General features: G+C 40.7%; 1 protein-coding gene across 2 annotated transcripts in view; it reads left to right on the top strand.

Moving 5' to 3' along the window:
* The window catches only part of STAT3 (signal transducer and activator of transcription 3), a 104,757-nt gene that overhangs the window by 63,140 nt on the left and 23,195 nt on the right, over nucleotides 1-18,422 (top strand). For both annotated transcript variants that reach the window (XM_083146911.1, XM_083146910.1), the window contains exons 9-16: nucleotides 1,485-1,643; nucleotides 4,012-4,104; nucleotides 6,850-6,909; nucleotides 7,245-7,274; nucleotides 7,531-7,624; nucleotides 13,031-13,078; nucleotides 14,424-14,507; nucleotides 16,529-16,627. In XM_083146911.1, coding sequence (XP_083003037.1) covers nucleotides 1,485-1,643; nucleotides 4,012-4,104; nucleotides 6,850-6,909; nucleotides 7,245-7,274; nucleotides 7,531-7,624; nucleotides 13,031-13,078; nucleotides 14,424-14,507; nucleotides 16,529-16,627 — 667 coding nt within the window. The remainder of the gene's footprint in view (nucleotides 1-1,484; nucleotides 1,644-4,011; nucleotides 4,105-6,849; nucleotides 6,910-7,244; nucleotides 7,275-7,530; nucleotides 7,625-13,030; nucleotides 13,079-14,423; nucleotides 14,508-16,528; nucleotides 16,628-18,422) is intronic.

The following is an 18,422-nucleotide window of genomic DNA, read 5'->3' as shown; positions in this document are numbered from 1 at the left end:
TTTTTTTTATATACTTTTCCCTAATATTGTTGCATTAGTTAGGATCATCGTTTTATCAGAAGCACCTTTTAAAAGTGATGGATGGCTTAGACATGTGCGAGGCAGACTGCTTTTAGGTTCATATTTAACCCCACTCATGGACATTAGTAAGTGAAATTTCATAAACTGCTGGACTTATCACAAGCTTTTAGCGTCTGGGTTAAGAGTCCTAAGCTAAGCAGTTCCTACCTGCAGGAGAGCCCCAAGGATTTCTGTTTGCACATCGGGAGGGTGCAGCCAGAAAATCCCTTGTAAAGTATTCACTCTGGCATAAGGTGCACGGCTTACTACTGGAGGCCATTGCATAGACCTGGGCACTTAATTAGATATCTGTGCTTTGGCTACAGGGTTTTCTGTATGATATAGCGTATAATGTATTATCTCTGTGCACTTAACCCAGGAGTTAAAACTGCGGTAAGTCTTGCAATCAATTGAATTCCTCCATAAGAATTAAGATGCCCACACACTAGAACGATTTTTGGGCCGATTGGCCGATTTATATCGGTCGAAAATCGGCCGATTTTTGTCCGATGCGCGCTCCCGTGGATCTTTAGCTGAATCTTCTGATCTTACGTGCTGCACAAAAGATCAGAAGATTTAACAAAAGATTCGCACACGGGATCTAAGAAAAATCTTTGGTAAAGATGTGCGCTTGCCTGAAATCTTTTGTCCAGGACGGAAAAAAGATTTCAAGGCTAATTTATGCGCAGATCTTACGATCAAAGATCTTTCTAGTGTGTTGGCACCTTTAGTTTCACCAAATCATACTCTGTGTTTCTCATAGTTAATGTGGATTCTTAAAACCGTAGGGGCTGGCTACTTTCTGCACAATCTCACTCTGTCATTTTAGATGAAAATTAAAACTTCTGATGGGTCGCTTTTGAGAAAAATAAAAATATATAATTTTTTTTGCACTTTTGAATTCTTTTTTATTGATTTAAGATACTGTTGGATATAACAACAAATTTCCCCCAATAAAACATTGGGAACAAAAAACATTAAAAAAATTTTGGTGATGTTTCACCGCTATTTTTTAACCCAATCAGATTACCCAATAAAAAAAAAAAACACACAGGTTCAGTGACACCTGTGTAATTTTTGGAATCTGCAGCAGTGAGTCTGCTTTTAAAGGATCTTTCTTTGCTTTCCTGAGGCAGGCAAAATAAAATCCCTGATAAGTCTCACAGCATGTGTTGGCTTATCTGCATTAATTGGATAGCCCCTGGTCAGTATATTACCTGATTGGATACCCCCTGTATTTGAAACCAGTCACTTTTGCAACTTGATAAATTGTTAACCGATTTATTAACTACACTTTCAGCAGATTTGTGATATGATTTTCTATGTCTTTGTTTTTTTTGGTTCTAACTTAGTAGTCCAATATATGTACCTAGTCTGCAATATTGAATGTGTTGCTGAATGGAGTGTACTCCCTTTTTCTGCAGGATAACGTCTCTGGCTGAGTCTCAACTGCAGACTCGTCAGCAGATAAAGAAGCTTGAGGAATTGCAGCAAAAGGTGTCTTACAAAGGAGACCCCATCATTCAGCACCGCCCCATGCTAGAAGAGAGAATTGTGGAACTGTTTAGGAATCTCATGAAGAGGTATGTGTTATTTGGTAGAACAGGGTAGTTTATGGAAAAGGAGTGATGGCCATATTCATTATTGAGCCATGGTGAGGAATGTGCTGCACATTTGTGTAAGACAATTATTTATTAATATAATGCCATCAATTATGCACACTGTAGATCATGTCGCTCACATCGGTCCCTGACACAAATTCCTTATACACACCTTTATTAAAATAAGACATGGCTAATTAGTACAATATTTAGACTTTCCATGTTTTACTCATTGGTTGCTGGTTGTAGAGCACTGCGTGTGGCAATTATTGATTGGAGTCTTTTGATTTGATAGTGATACTATAGTACCAATTATTTCGTAATTCTAATTGAAATGTAATTATGTTCCTGGTCACATACCATATGTAGTCAGCAAGGATGGGCAGTTCTTACTCAGCACTTTAACAATACTCCCTTATCTTTTATGTCTATATTTATGTTTACTATGTTCTTCCTAAACCCCCAGAAGTGCAGTTGATAATTCCTCAGTGTCGTGTTATCAAGTGGATATTTAAGATTAGATCAGATCGCTGGTTACGCAACAAGAAAAAAGTATATTTGTTTGCTAACAAGGTTTTTGTCTATACACTGTATGGCTGAAAATGCTCATTAATACCAAACCAATGTTAAAAAAAAAAAATCCTACCATAGTTGCATAAGCTTACATGTGATCTGTCATGTGGTAATATGTGGAAAAGAGGTCTTCATGAACGCAGAACTGTCTAATTTTTTTTTTTTTTCGATTTTAAGAACTACATGTCCTTAAATTAGGGGTTCCCAATCTTTTTTGAATAACCGCACCCTAGAGTATCAGAATGTTTCCACGACACCCCTAGGCCCCCAAAAATATATATAAAATTAAGTAGATTGTGTTTATATGTGCTTCTTAGGTTCAGTTATGGGCATGATTTGCTTTTTTGATTGTACACATATTTTAGGATTCGCAGCCACCAATAAATGATCATAAATATTTATATTGGTCCTGGACCACCAACTCGTGGCACCCCTGCAAGTGTCCCGAGGCACCCCAGGGAGCCATGACACACAGTTTACAAACATCAGCCTTAGGGTGATATCTTATTAGCCATGATACCATTTTGATCGATAAAAACGGGTGCTAATAGGATTTCATTAAAAAGGATATATACCTTGCGTTCTCTGTATGGTAACCTATACAATTCAGGTTCAGTATATAATTGAAAAGTGCAGTGTATCAAATTATCAATGAACTTGTAATAAAGAAGTCTACCTGTATATGTATTTCATAGATTTTTTTTTTTAATTTTGTGCCATTAAAAAGTTATAAGCAAACAAGAAATATGGTTGCTTAGGTCCAAGTATGTCATATTTGCATAATTAAAAATATGCAATGATGAATTGGTTTTTATAGAATAAAACCAAATTTAATATAAATTGAGCGTACTTGAGGAAGTTCTTAAGGGATTACGATTAAAAAGAGTATATTATGATTAAAAAGAGTATATTATGATTAAAAAGGGATCTGTGTTGCCTCTAAGGGCTGGGGATAACTGGCGTGGTTCCCCAGTATGATGGGAGATGATGGTGGATTGAGAAAGCAGCTGCCACAAATGCCGGAGGATGAAAGTCTGAGCTTTAACAGAGTGCAGCGTCCCGCAACTGTGTAGTATGTTTATGAGCGATGATGTTGAGGGCCCGGTAAGGTTGAAGATAAATGCCTGTGAGGTGTTGGGTGGGTGCGGGGAGGGGTAACAGTGTCAGCGTTGCCCGGACCTACTTACCTCCTTAACATACAGAGAGTGCAAGGTATATATCCTTTTTAATATTTGTATATTCTCAGGAGGGTAGGCACCTCCTATACCTTTGCTGCACTTAAAGTACAAAAGTTCTGAGTGCAGATCCCTTCTGCATAATTGGATATCATGATAGTGAGAATCAGTCGGTAGTGGCTGTATTTATCTTCCAAAAATCTGTGGGATCGGGGATAAATCCTAGATCTCATTTGTCGTCACAGATCCCAGTGGCTGCATAATACCCGAAAACCATGAGTATCATGGAAAAGAACACTGGTATTGTGGCTTATGGGATCACCCACAGGGAACATGTTAGCAGTGATGAAGCACAGCTGCTAATAGGATACATCCTTAGTTTCTTTTAGCACTTTCCTCCATCCCTGTAACTTGTTTCACATTGCTGCTGTGTAGTTTGAAGCTATACACAGAATGCTCCCATACAGGTCTCCATGAATCTGTGAACTGACAAGGCAAGAACCTGCCGTACTAGCTTCCAAGTTTCCTAATGCTTGTTACAGCCATCAACTGAAGGAAGGAAGGGAGAGAGTTGATAATATATTGTTTTGTCGTCCCCCCAGTGCCTTTGAGGTGGAGCGACAACCATGCATGCCAATGCACCCAGATCGCCCCCTAGTGATCAAGACGGGTGTGCAATTCACTACCAAAGTCAGGTTGGTAATGCAATAAAGTGAGCATAAGGAGAATTTTAGGAATGTCAAATAATTTTATATGGTCATAATTCTGTTATGTGGTCATCTTCTTTCTAAACTGATAACAAAATTACTATATATTTGTTGTATATTAAGAGTATTTAAATGTAGTCAATATGAAAATAGCATAGAGGAGATCTTATTGTATCGGTCTGCTGGAGGTAGTACGATACATATTTTATCATGCTGTAACAATTCAAATAAGTTTTTTTTGCCATAACAAGTGGTGAAATTATAAAGTGTCATGCTGATCAAGCTTTTTCAACTTGGAGAGCAGATCACCAACTCCAAAGTCTTGCCACACCTGCCCAACACTTATGTACTGCTTTATTCATTGGGTTTATATAGATTTTTGTGTGTATTGTATCTATAGCACTCTAATATTTGCATTTACTTTATTTTTTTCATTGTATATTTTTGTTTTAATTCATTTGTTCATAGAAAAAGTTTATTCCTAAACTGAGGCTATTTTAATGTCCCAAAATTGAAGGGATTTTTAAGTGCAGGAATTGATGAGACTATCCATACTTGTGTAGGTCTATACCACTGGTTCTCATACTCTCAGGACCCCAAATAGTTCATATTTTCCAGGTCACCCAGCTCATTACTCACTGACACATTTTTAAAGAGCCACAGGGGGAGCTAATTATTTCACTTGCAATTCTATGAGGAGACTTGTAAAACATGCACGTGTGGGGTCCCGAGGAACAAGTTTGAGAACCTGTGGTCTAGACTGTTCACAAGGGCTTGACAAAATCAGCCAGCTAGTCTGAAACCTTTCACTTCACTTGTATTATTATTATTTTTTTTTAAATAGAACTTGCACCTGCTTTGCTATCTGTGTTAGTAAGGCATGGGCTTATTCTTGTGGGTCAAGGGGTTATTCTTATTGGTCAGCTACTTAATGTATCTAGTCTTTTTGGTCCGTTTTCGTCCGATTGCGACCAATCGGCCCGTTAAATCGGACCAAATCGTCCCTCCCTGACATGCCGTCTGGTCATATGCACTGTCCCGTACGCATCGGGCCCGACCACGTGGTCGGATCGGCAGGCCGTCCGACCATCCGTTCCTCCTGGCGGCGAGGCGGGCGGGAAGCAGGGACGCATGCGATCCATCACAACGGATCGCATGTGTCCCGGCGACTCGCAGGCTGTCTGGTGTCCGTACACTGCTGCGAGACATCGCAGGCAGTGTATGGGCACCTTTACACAAAGTACAGTAGAAGGTGTTAATACTGTTGCACAGGGATATGTAGAAATGCATTAGTATGTAGGAGTTGAATAGTTTGTTTGAAGCAGGAAAAGTTGTTTTGCATTTATGCTTAACATTTGTCTTTTTATGTTTAATCAAATAAAATGGTAGGAATGGGGGTTTGTAACCTGCGCTCAAAAAAGGTGCTGCACTATGAGTGATGACCGTGCATGTACTAATAACAACAAAAGTGAGAAATGTAATTATGCAGTAGGTCATTTATTGTGGTCTTGCACAAATAAACGCTGCAAAAACATGCAAAGGGATTAGGAGTAGATGTGTGGGGTATTGGGGTGGGTTAGTGAGGGCTGCTGGGCAGTGGGAATGGGCTAAGTCCAGGGGTCCTGATGGTGGTGGGGGGGGGGGGGGACAGACACAGTCAAGGTGGGAGAGATGGAGTGGGTGAGTACACAGGGGAGGTGGGGGGAGGCTGCAGTCCCGTCCCCTCCGCAGTGCACCGCTCACCTGTGTTCACCGCTGTAGTCTTCCTTGGGGTTCCGGCTCTTCCGTCTGCTTGTGGTGGTATGCTGTCCTCTACGCCGCGGCTTGTTCAGCGCTGTGGCTGAGTTGCAAGCCTGGCTCCACAGGTCCTGGGCGGGACGTGACTTCCTGGTTGCGGCAGCGCGAGAATACAGTCACCCCGCGTCAGAGTCCTACCTGGCTCATGTGCGCGCTACTCCCGGCCGCGAGGAGACTTAGGGGGATGGGGCGGTGGTGATCAGGAAAAGTTTGTGGTGGAATGTAGTTCTCCTACGCGTGTCGGCTTCCTAGCCTTCTTCAGGGAGTGCTGGGCCTCTAGTTACAGGGCTTTTTATTGAGATTGTGATACTGGTGGTTTGAGGCAGTAGTCGCCATCTTGGTTGTGGGAAATGGCAGTCAGATGCCCTGGTTGGGATGCCATCTTTGTTATGGGAAAGCGATGTAGTGTTGATAAGGACTGGGGCAATAGTTACCATCTTGGTTGTGGGTACAGGGGGATACAGAGTGTCGTGTTTATTAAAGGGTGCCATAGTGTTAACTGGCACCTATTCTTGGTATTTGGGTATATAGATTAGATATACACAGAGAATTGCAGAGGTAAAACCAATGGGTGGACAAATACAGCTTTCAGAGGAGTGGCAGAAATTGACACTGTAATGGTAGTATGGGGTTAACCATTTATGGTTCACGGTTTGAGGGGAGTCAACATGGGTTCTAGATATATTGTTGTATTAATTATCTATATTTGAGACTGCTGCTGCTAGCCTGTTATTATGGATTTGATTTAATTGTCAATGTTAAGGCCTTTGGGGCCTATTACCGCTTCATACTTAATTAAATAAAACATGAAATATTTTGCAGAAAATATCTGCCTGATGAGGAACTGTATAGAGACCGTTAAGGTCTTTTGTTTTTATTTTGTTCACGTAGCTTAACTGATCGCTCCGTTCCCATTTATTACATTTTCCTTAACAGACTGCTTGTCAAGTTTCCTGAACTGAACTACCAGCTGAAAATCAAAGTCTGCATTGATAAGTAAGTGGGAAAAGTTACTACTCTTGGAAATTGGTTAAATATGTAATGTGTATTGTTCTGTGCATATCGGGTAGGTTTCAGGTGGACTACAACTTCCATCAAATTAATCCAAATGGTCATCTCCAACCAATAATTTTTACTACACAAAAATATGCTCTTCCCTCCTAACTTTGGGTAAGGAGTAGACTTTATTCGTATCAGACTGGTCAGTAGGTGCCCAAGGTAATCTTGATATAGGGCACATGATTAGAATATAAAACAAGTAGGCTTTATGTCCTTTTTCAGTACTAGAAATAAAGTACTATTTCTAAATAGTTTTCTTTTATATTTTGCAGAGATTCGGGTGATGTTGCGGCACTCAGGGGGTAAGAAACGTCTGGATTATTTGTAGTTTCCTATAAATAGCAACTAGAAAAAGTGTGTGTAATTTACACCTATCCTCATTTCATGCTAAAAAGTTCAATTTCACGCACCACACCGACCTTTTTGCCACAGTCACCATATGCAAATTGTGTAAAGATTGTACATGTTCCATAAATAATAACTTCCCATGCCCACAAAAAGCATTTTCACAGCAGTTTGAGATTGCTTTGGTTCTCAAATAATATCCTATACTTCCAGGTCACGCAAGTTCAATATCCTTGGTACAAACACAAAGGTGATGAATATGGAGGAATCAAATAATGGCAGCTTATCTGCTGAATTCAAACACTTGGTAAGATTGTGATGACTATTTTAATGGCATAACTGTATTTTTTTCAGTGTTTTCCAGTATAGGAAGGGAAAAGGACATGCAGTTTACACTGTATGTATTTTCAAGGGGGCAGTGATGCACAGTCCAATAATGTCAGTGTAAACTGCATGTCCTTTTCCCTTCCATGTCTTGCCTTGAGGTACATAAACTCTGACAAGGGGCAGCAACAGTGCACAGTGTGGGATCTTTAAGTACATAGAACCAGCACTTCTATTTAGCCCCTTGGGCTTTTCTCTTGGTTTTTCCAGTATAGACTGGTGGAGAGGAGATGAAACTTAGAAAGTGTGATAGACTCCTCTCCCTCTATCCACTGAAAGGCCCAATTTTAGTAATGTGTGCGAGGGAGCTGGTCACTAAGGTTCAAGCTCCAGCTCTCTCTCATTATTGATCTCATTTTCTTACAAGCACTGAGCAAAGGCTGCAGAGAGCTGATGCTTGTCAGCCTGCTACATGGATGCCTCCTGCTAAAGAAGAGCTTGTGTCTGGAACCTTGGCGCCACATTGTGTAGACATTTGGGTCAAAAAAGTGAAAAATCCTATGTCGACCTTCAGTGGTCGACCCAATGACAAATAACTCTCTCATACTATGGTTTATGGTTCATAACAGATGTGAAGAACTGAAATAAAGGCCTACTATCACAGTTGTAAGGATATTCAGCCCAGAGAATGGGCTTTTCAGCAGTATTTTTTTTCCACGAGTTAGTCCGAAGGATCTTATGACCTCCGACCATGAGGAGGAACTTGAATGAGGAGGCGTTCGCAAAATACAAAGAATCAAACAAAACTTGTAAAGGGGTAATCAAAGCAGCTAAAATATTATATGAAGAGTGCATAGCCACTGAAAGCAAAACCAACCCAAAGAAGTTTTTTAAATACATAAATAGTAAAGGTTTAATTAAGGAAAACATAGGCCCACTAACTGATACTAGTGGAAAAAGTGTTACTGAGGACAAGGGAAAAGCAAAACTGTTAAATTAGTTCTTCTCATCGGTATTTACTAAGGGAGAGCAGACTGTGGAACGAACATTTACCACAAACGGGACAAATAAGCCATATCTCATTGTGGATTTCACGCCGAAGGAAATAATACTGGGGCTAAGCAAACTCAAAACAAATAAATCACCAGGGCCAGATGAGATTCATCCGAGGGTATTAATGGAATTAAGGGATGAAGCTACCCCCCTACATTATATCTTTAGCAAGTCACTATCGTCAGGTATAGTACCAAAAGATTGGAGAATAGCAGAGGTAGTGCCAATATTCCCACACAAGAGATTGATTAATAAAATGGAGAACCTAGGATTGGGTGAAAATATCTGCAGATGGGTAGGGAATTGGCTATGTAATAGAGAACAAAGAGTGTTTGTGAAAGTGGAGTGCCCCAGGGTTCGGTTTTGGGGCCCATTTTGTTTAACATTTTTATTAACGATATTGGGATAGGGTTACTCAGCAATTTATCCATCTTTGCGGACGATACAAAACTTAGCAAAGTCATCAAATCATCAGAAGATGTCACCATGCTTCAAAATGATCTTGCAATTCTAGATGAGTGGGCAAAAAAATAGAAGATGAGGTTCAATGTAGATAAATGTAAGGTTATGCACCTTGGGAGACACAACCAGTGTGCAAGTTACAACTTTAGCGGAGAGGAACTGGGTATTTCCATACTTGAAAAGGATCTAGGGGTGATTTTGCGATTTTTGGTCAAAATCGGCCAAAATCGCAATTTTTCTAAAAATCGCACATGTAATAGGGTGCGATTCGCGGGAAAAATCGCATTTTTTCCCGTGAATTCGCACATTTAAAAGATGGGATTTTCAGTCACACTGAAAATCGCATCCAGATGTTTTCCCATAGGAAACTACAGAACTCGCATATGTAATAGGATGCGAGTTCTATAGTCGCATATGGACATTACCAAAAAGCGCAAAAAAAATAGACCAGCTTCTTGCTGGCGATTTTTACAGAAACATGCACAGATCATTGAGATCTGTGCATGCTTCTGTTGTAAAAAAAAATAGTTAAAACAAAAAATAAAAAGAAAAAACGGCGTGCGGTCCCCCTCCTAAGCATAACCAGCCCCGGGCTCAAAAAGCCGGGGCTGGTGTCATAAAATCAGAGGAACAATCAAGTTGGGGTTCCCTGGATTTTATAAAACCAGCACCAGGCTCAAGGTCCGGCGCTGGTTCCCAAAATACGGGGGACAAAATGACTAGGGGTCCCCCGTATTTTAAGAACCAGCACCAGACCCAACCAGCCAGCAGGGTAATGCCACAGCCGGGGGACACTTTCTCGGCTCCTGATTGGCCGCTAGGCGGCCAATGAAATCATTCTGAGGAGAGGCGCGGAAGATGAAACATCTCTGCGCCTCTTCAGTCCGAGAGCGGGTACCACAGCAGCCGGGAGCAGCGCGCCTGGAGCTGAAGATGCCGGGGTCGTCGCCGGGGACCAGGTGAGTAGGATTTCCTTCCTCAGGTACCCCTGTGGACTACTTCGGATCCTGGACCCCGGATTCTTCAGCCCAGGAGCCCCGGAACCCCGGGCACAGCGCACTGTACTGAAAATGTGCCGATTTTCATGACTGAAAATCGCACATTTTCAGGACTAAAAAAGCGCCCGAAATCGCACCATATCGCACTTTTTTGCCGCAAATTCGCATCTCATTACATATGCGAATTCGCAGCAAAAAATGCGATTTTTAAAGGTGCGATTTGGTGTGATTTTTTTCTTACGAAAAAAATCGCACCCTATTACATTTTGCCCTAGGAGTCCAAATAGACAGCAAACTGGGATGTAGTGCCCACTGTAATGTAGCTACAAAAAAGGCCAACAAAATTCTGGCATGTATTAAGAGGGGAATGGAAACTAGGGACTCAAGGGTAATTATGCCACTGTATAAAGCATTGGTGAGACCTCACCTCGAGTACGGAGTGCAGTTCTGGGCCCCACACTATAAAAAGGACATCATAGAATTAGAAAAAGTCCAAAGGCGAGCAACAAAGCTTATTAGGGGAATGGAGAATTTAAGTTACGGGGAGAGATTAAGCAATTTGGGACTATTTACATTAGAAAAGAGACGTTTAAGGGGGGACATGCTCAACCTGTACAAGTATATCAAGGGCCAATATAAGGAACTGTCACACACCTTCTTTTCTACTAGAAAGGAATCTAGGACACGAGGGCATGAGTATAGATTAGAAGAAAAAAAGATTTCATTCAGCTAGTAGAAAGAATTTCTTTACGGTCAGAACAGTCAAACTCTGGAACTCTCTTCCCAGAGAGGTGGTAACGGCTGGCCCATTAAATGTGTTCAAGGCAAAGTTGGACAAACATTTACTGGAGAAAGACATCCATGGGTACAAATAAGAAATATAATTTGACTGTAAAATACCAGAACCTACCAAATCAGCAATGGATATCTATACCAGGTTGAACTAGATGGACGCAAGTCTTTTTTCAGCCTTACCTACTATGTAACTATGACCACAACCAACCGTTGCCCCAGTACTGTTGCAGAATGTGGGACCTGGACGTAGAGGTGGTAAACTCGATGGAGGTGCGATCTCTTGCACCTGTTTCCATCTTTTCTCTATACTTTCATGAGTTCTTAAGCACTAAGTAGCCACAGTGATCCTAGTGGCTCCAGGCTTGTCACGCAGGGCCTGGTTCTGGGATCTTCAACTGCTCCTTGGTCACTGCCTCTTTGACTTTTGCAAAAAGGTCTGTTTGTTTACCTATACTTACCATGGCTGTTAAGGCATTTGCTCCTTTTTCATTCAGACTGGACAGAGTTAAGGTGGCCATACATCTACAGATCGATTGTTAGATTGGGCTGGTTAGAACAAAAACCTGGTAATATCTGAATGACAGTTTTGGGCAGTTTTCCAGCATTTCAAAGCAAATGGTCAACTGTTATTTTGCTCTCATCCATTACCAGGATTTTGTTCCAACCAGCCCAATCCGACAATCGATTTTGTTGATGTATGGCCAACTTTACACCTCTGATCTCTAAAGATGCAGGTGTCGGCGTAGTCAGTGGTTTTTCATTGCAGTGTGACCGTGTTCCCAGAAATTCAGACCTCAGGATAAAGCCTCCGTATGTCCCACCGTAAGACTGCAACCTGATTCTAACGTTCCTACAATATTCCCTGTTTGAGCCAATGAAAGAATTAAACTTCAAATTCCTAACTTGGATTACGGTTCTTCTGGTATGAAAGAAAAAGTATTCCTAATCCCAGTTTGTCAGTCTTGTACTGTTTTTGCAATAGATACTTGGCTCTCTGGAAGAGTTAAACCCGAACTTCTACGAAACTTCAGTTATGTCCCCAATTGCTGTGTTCTTTTATTATTAACCTTTACTTAAATAGTGGAAGCAAATTTAGTTGTGCTTTACATTTGGGATCAAAGCTGTTAGAACACTCAGAAGTAAGAGAACCCTGTTTGCAAATTTACCTTCTATAGGGTAATAGAAATCCATTTATGAAGTGCCATATATTTTAAAAGGGTACAGCCAGGTTGCAAACATACTGTATATAATCTAGTCGCATAACAATATTGATCAGTGAGTGTTATGTAGAAAAGTGAACAGAAGTTATGTATGGACTGTGTAGGGGAGATGTAATTTGTAGAATTGCTCTTTTAGGTTATGTGGGTGATCATAGAATTTGATACCCTTGCCAGATTGATCTTTTGGTTCCTCCTTGAGCTTTAGAGCCTGTTAAGACTAGAACTAGTATGCTAGTGTTCTCCAAGTAATAGAGGGGGAAATTGGTTGTTTTGACTTTCAGTGCTAAATTGAAAGTGCCTAGACTCCAGCTGAGCCCATCTATACCCACAGGCTTCCAGTGTTCCCCAGTGGTCACTCCTAACTAACCCATAATTTGGTTCCTCCTTGAGCTTTAGAGCCTGTTAAGACTAGAACTAGTATGCTAGTGTTCTCCAAGTAATAGAGGGGGAAATTGGTTGTTTTGACTTTCAGTGCTAAATTGAAAGTGCCTAGACTCCAGCTGAGCCCATCTATACCCACAGGCTTCCAGTGTTCCCCAGTGGTCACTCCTAACTAACCCATAATTTACCATGCATTCCCTTTTTAACTTGCTACGTTATTTTTTGCATTCCTTTCTCTGGGCATACAGTGAATTTAGTGAGTCACATACCGTTCTAATAATGTGTAAAATCAATGCCAAATATATTTCTCATACTTTAATGTGTTTTAAAACATTTTCACCACTGTGTCCTCCACTTTAATCGTTTCTTTAAAATGGAGAACCCATTTATTTAAAATGGGTCCTCCATTTTTAAAGAAACTATTAGTAAAGAAAAAATGCACCTTTTTTAACCTCTAACTCAACGTTTGTGTTTTTCCAGACTCTCAGGGAGCAGCGCTGTGGCAATGGTGGAAGAGCTAACTGTGATGTGAGTTGAACTACTTGAGTGTGTTCACTTTCTGTAAAAATCTTTGTACTGGTCAGGTGCACTTCACAGAATTGCAGATATCACTGCATTTACTTTGCGATTGAATACCAATATCCTAATATTTAGATTATTACAGAGTACATATATTGTTTTTATTAACAAATACTCCTTGTTTGAAATCAAATTAATGAGACTGAGATTTTAAGCCTTCGACCATAAAAGGTTCATAGAGCATTAGAGAATTTTTTTTAAATTGGAAATACAAATGTGTCCTCCATAATCTATCCTTAAAAAGCCACGCAGCTATAACACACAGGATCGGATACTTATTCTGGATTCCATATATTATTGCACAATCTTGGATCCTTTTTCAGAAGATAAAAATGACCTGTAGTGTGATAATGACCAACAGTCAAAAATGTCACTGCCGGAAAGGATTGCAAGTAATTGGATATTGGCCTGAGTCTGTATACAGTGTAAAACAGAAATGTTACTGGATAAATGGGGTCATTCTTGTTCGTTCGCATGGGGGACTGTTGTGCGTATGCACATTTCTGCACATGTGCATATGCCATGTTCATAAGGCCATGGCGAACAGACTGTTCTCCATGCGCACACACCCGAGGCTGGGGGCGTTGGGCGGCGGATAGTCGTTCCCATGGTTATCGCCCTGTGACTTGGGTGCCGGGGGTGGGCAGCTGACATCAAGGGATGTCAGCTGCCCGCCCAGTTCTTTGGGACTCAAGGCTGCGAATCCGCAGCCTTGAGAGTCAACCTGAATAACGGCCCAAATCTGTGGCTGCTACATTGTGACACTTTGTATACAGGTACAGAGACTCGGTCACACAAAATAGATGCCCAATGCTATAAGATTTTTACGCAACCTCTCATACCATGAGGAGGTTTTTGGTGTGACTACAGCATAGATGCATGGGGGCAGCTCCTCTAATTTCATAATTTCCTGATCTGTCAACACTATGCCTTCCTCCTTGCTCACCACCACCATCAACTTTTTCAGTTACATCAGAAGAGATCCGATCTGTCAGCACTATGCCATCCTCCTTGCCCAACGCCACCTTCAACCTTTTCAAAGTTACATCAGAAGAGATCTGATTATCCCAATTTATGCTTATCTAAACAAGTGATAGGAACTTGCTGTTCTTATCTTGGGCAGCTTATTGGATTCACTAAAATATTTATGAATCGTATACAGCGACTTTTGAGCAGATATTACTCTATGCAGAGAACACGTTATCTGACAAACACAATTGCCTGAGCTAGGTACTATTAAGCAAAGAAATGTTGGAACTTGCATGTTAACCTCAAACAAAAATGTTTTCCCTAGGCATCGCTTATCGTTACTGAAGAACTTCACCTAATCACGTTTGAAACTGAAGTTTATCACCAAGGCTTGAAAATTGATCTGGAGGTATGAAATTCACTAATTTATTATAAAACTTATGTATACAGGGAAAATCTGTAGGCAAATCACGGTTTATACAATCAAGCAGGAAGTTCCTCTACATGTCTAAAATGGGGGTTTTTATCACTGACTGACAGGGAGTAATATTACTTTTGTAATCATTATCCTACACAATCGGATGCACCATATAAAGTGGACACTCATTATTGGACATTTTATGGACTAGCGCAGCCCAGTCCTTGTTTTTTTTTTTTTTATTCCAACAGTCAACAAGTTAACTTGTAGGAAATTTACGCATTTTGATTTGTGCTCAGCTTAAGTTATTGATAAATGTGTACAATAATATACTTATCTTAGTGCAGGCCTGTCCTATCTGTGGCTCTATGGCTGTTGTGAAACTACACATCCCAACATGCCCTGACAGTTGTAGCATTACCAAATACAGTGGTTTCCAAACTGTGTGACGTGGCACCCTGGCTTGACTTGATGTCTCATGGAAAAAAAGAATTAAAAAAAACAGCTGGTGGCTGTCAAATATAAAATATCTGGACAACCACAACATAACTGAGCCTAAGCACAGTTTACTTAATTTTATCAATAAGAAACTTTTGGTCTAGGGTCCTGTGAAAAGGGTACTGATACGCTAAGGCGCCTTATCACAAGAAAGTTTGGGAACCACTGCCCTAATTGCAAAGCTGAAGAGTCACTGTTTGGACAGGCCTGGCTTAGGGTTTGATGTTTTTCTGTAGGATCAGTTTAGATGGTTACTCCAAACATTCGGCTACACCACATTGTAACTTCCAGATTGTATATTATTCTTCACTGGTAAAGTGACAGAACTCGGGTGTAGATGTATGATTAATCTTTACAAATTGCGTGTGTCGTTGACTATACTATAGTAGCATGTGTCGTTGACTATACTATAGTAGCGGCTGACCAGTTCCAGGCTTCACAGGAGATCTTGCGCATGTCCAGTGGTGCCTGCTGCTGGTGCGACACACTAGAATGCTCTAGGCTGATAGGCTATGAAAGGGTCACCAGTGGGAGGAGTTATGAAAGGGTCACCAGTGGGAGGAGTTTTCATTCCCTCACTAAGGCATCTGACTTGCTAATACAGCTCGTAGCTACTACCTCCAGTTACACCTTGGTACATTTTATTTCAATTCATAGTCAAACATTTTCTTTACCCATTTTTTGTAACAAGTGCGATCTGGCTGGTGACCACATTATTAGACTTGGTACTTGTGTAGTTTCACCGCGCCACCCGATATCGCATGCGATTTAGTACCTGTTCATACCCCCACTATCCACTACGGCATGGAGTTGATTATTATATAGTGTGGCGAGCGCAGCGAGCCACCGAGCCCGAAGCGTGGCGAGTGGACACTGATTACTTGGCTTTTTTTGTATTCATTTGGTTGCATTTCCCTACTTTTTCATTCAGAGGTTGTACATGCCTACCATTACACTAGAATCGGAGACTAAAATGGCCACATCAACCTTAGATAATTGCCAATATTTCTGCTGTAAATCACACTAGGGAACAAGCATATTCCATGTATTATGGGTAGAGATTGTAATTCTATCTTTTTTTAGTTGTTAGTCAGCAGACGATTGGCTAGATATTGGGTATCTAATATGCACTTGAAACTACAGTACATGTATCGAATTATTCTGTATTTAAAGTAATATGCCACTATTCTCACTATTAAGACTTCAATTTAAACTTCTGTCCTTTAAAGTGTGTCAGCATGTGAATGGAAATGTAATAGCCAAGCATCTGGATGTGTTCAATGCTATAAAATATCTACAAAACTCTTTTTGGGTATAAACTCTATACTTGGGTCCATTGTACGTAATTATTATGAATTGTAATTGTAATGACTTTGCAACACTGACTTAAAATATAATGGTTTCCTGGATGAGAGTGGGCTACCTGTAACCCAATGTCCAACCAGCAGGGTGGTGAGAAGAACATTATGTTGTAGTCGCTAAACATCTTTTTATTTTTTTCCTTTCACCTACAGACTCATTCATTACCAGTTGTTGTAATATCCAACATCTGCCAGATGCCAAATGCTTGGGCATCTATACTGTGGTATAACATGCTTACCAACAACCCAAAGGTAAAGTCAGTTTTTCATATTTCTGATCGTCTCTAATGTTCTTACAGTTAAGAACATACATACATACACATACATACACATACATACATACATACATACATACATACATACATACATACATACATACATAACTTGAACACAAACATATTCTGTAAACTCATGCTTATATTTTCCTAATATTGTTTTACTTATGGAATTTGTATTGCTTTTACACTGTACGGCTACCTTGTACAGGGTATGGATACCGTTTGGTGCCCCGTATAATTAAAGAAGTATCTAACTCAGTGTTTCCAACCTTTATGAATCTCAGCACCCTGAAGTATCAGAATTTTTTTTCATAGCACCCCTAGGATAAAAATTTAGAAAATCTTAGAGTAGGTAAATTGTGTTTGTCATCCTTAGTTTCAGTTATGTAGTGAGACCGAATTCACTTCTGTTCATCCACATACCCTGTAGATTGATCGGCAGCCACCAGCATTGGTTTTGCCTATTAAAATGATCATAAGCTGTGGAGAGAGGCAGCGGTAGCATGTCCTCTCTTTGCGGGGGTGTGCAATACTGCCTGCTCTCCCACTGGTGCCCGTCTAAACAAAGTGGTGGTTTTTTTTTTTCCATTGAAATGGGCATGGCCCAGCCGACCTGTTGCTGCCCCTGATTACAACTCTATGCTCTGTTCTTTTCTGCATAAATATATGTTGCTTATATTACTCCCCTGCTACTATGCCTATCAGTTTAACTTTCCATGGGATAATTATTGTATGGAATATCCCTCTTGCATGCATTAAAGAATTTGTATTGCAGTGGTTCTCAAGCTGTGGCGCTGATGTGTAAAGGGGGGTATTCAATTTCCCACTGCTATTCCCAACGGGGGAAATAGCGGCTGGGCCCTATTTAATGCTGTCTTCCCAGACAGCATTGAACAGGGATCTCGGCAGAACGGACACGACTTTAGAAGCATTCGGGACGGGCATTATTGAGCTCCTGGCCGCAGCTTGACTATCCATGGCCGTATCTCACAACCGCGCTCCCTTTTCAGAGTTCAGCATGTGGGACATTGAATCCCGCCTGCTGATTTCACATCGAGCCGGCCGAGAACGGGACAGGGTCAGGGCTGTCAGGCCAGCCCAACAGTTGTGACCCTGGATTGAATATCCCCCTTAGCCTAGAGAAGTGATAAAGTGGAAGTGATAATGTAGCAATCAGCTCCCAACTGTCAAGTTACAGGCTGAGGGGTAGATTTATGAAGCAGTGATAAGGGAGGAGAAGTGATAAAGTGTCGGGTACTTTAACACCGGCCAATCAGCTCCTGACTGTTAAGTTACAGGCTGGGTTTACAAAGAGACAGTCAGGAGCTGATTGGCCGGTGTTAAAGTACCGGACACTTTATCACTACTCCTCCCTTATCACTGCTTCATAAATCTACCCATCAGTCTTAAAAATTATTGTTACGAGCTTATTGGTTGGTGCATTATCACCTTCCATTTTTCTACTTTACTCGGCTTAGTACATCAGAGCATGCATGCCTAGGTACCATGGGATGCTGGTGCATGCTAATAATAAAACCTTTAAAACCTGTAGACAGTCAGAAGCAGAACAGTACACCACCGCATAATTAAGCCTGAGTATGATTGGTAAGCACAATTTATTTAATTATTATTATTATTTTTTTTATTTAGAAATGAAAAACTTATCATAGGGGTGCCATAAAACAAATGCTGGTACTCTAGGGTGGTATTAAAGTTTTATGAACCACTGTTAATTTTTATGCTTTTGAAGTGGTTGCTTTTTGTTTAAT

The sequence above is a fragment of the Crinia signifera genome, chromosome 6 (assembly GCF_055691185.1).
Source record: "Crinia signifera chromosome 6, ASM5569118v1, whole genome shotgun sequence".
In the NCBI taxonomy this organism is placed as follows: domain Eukaryota; kingdom Metazoa; phylum Chordata; class Amphibia; order Anura; family Myobatrachidae; genus Crinia; species Crinia signifera.
This window is presented reverse-complemented; position numbering and strand designations above follow the sequence as displayed.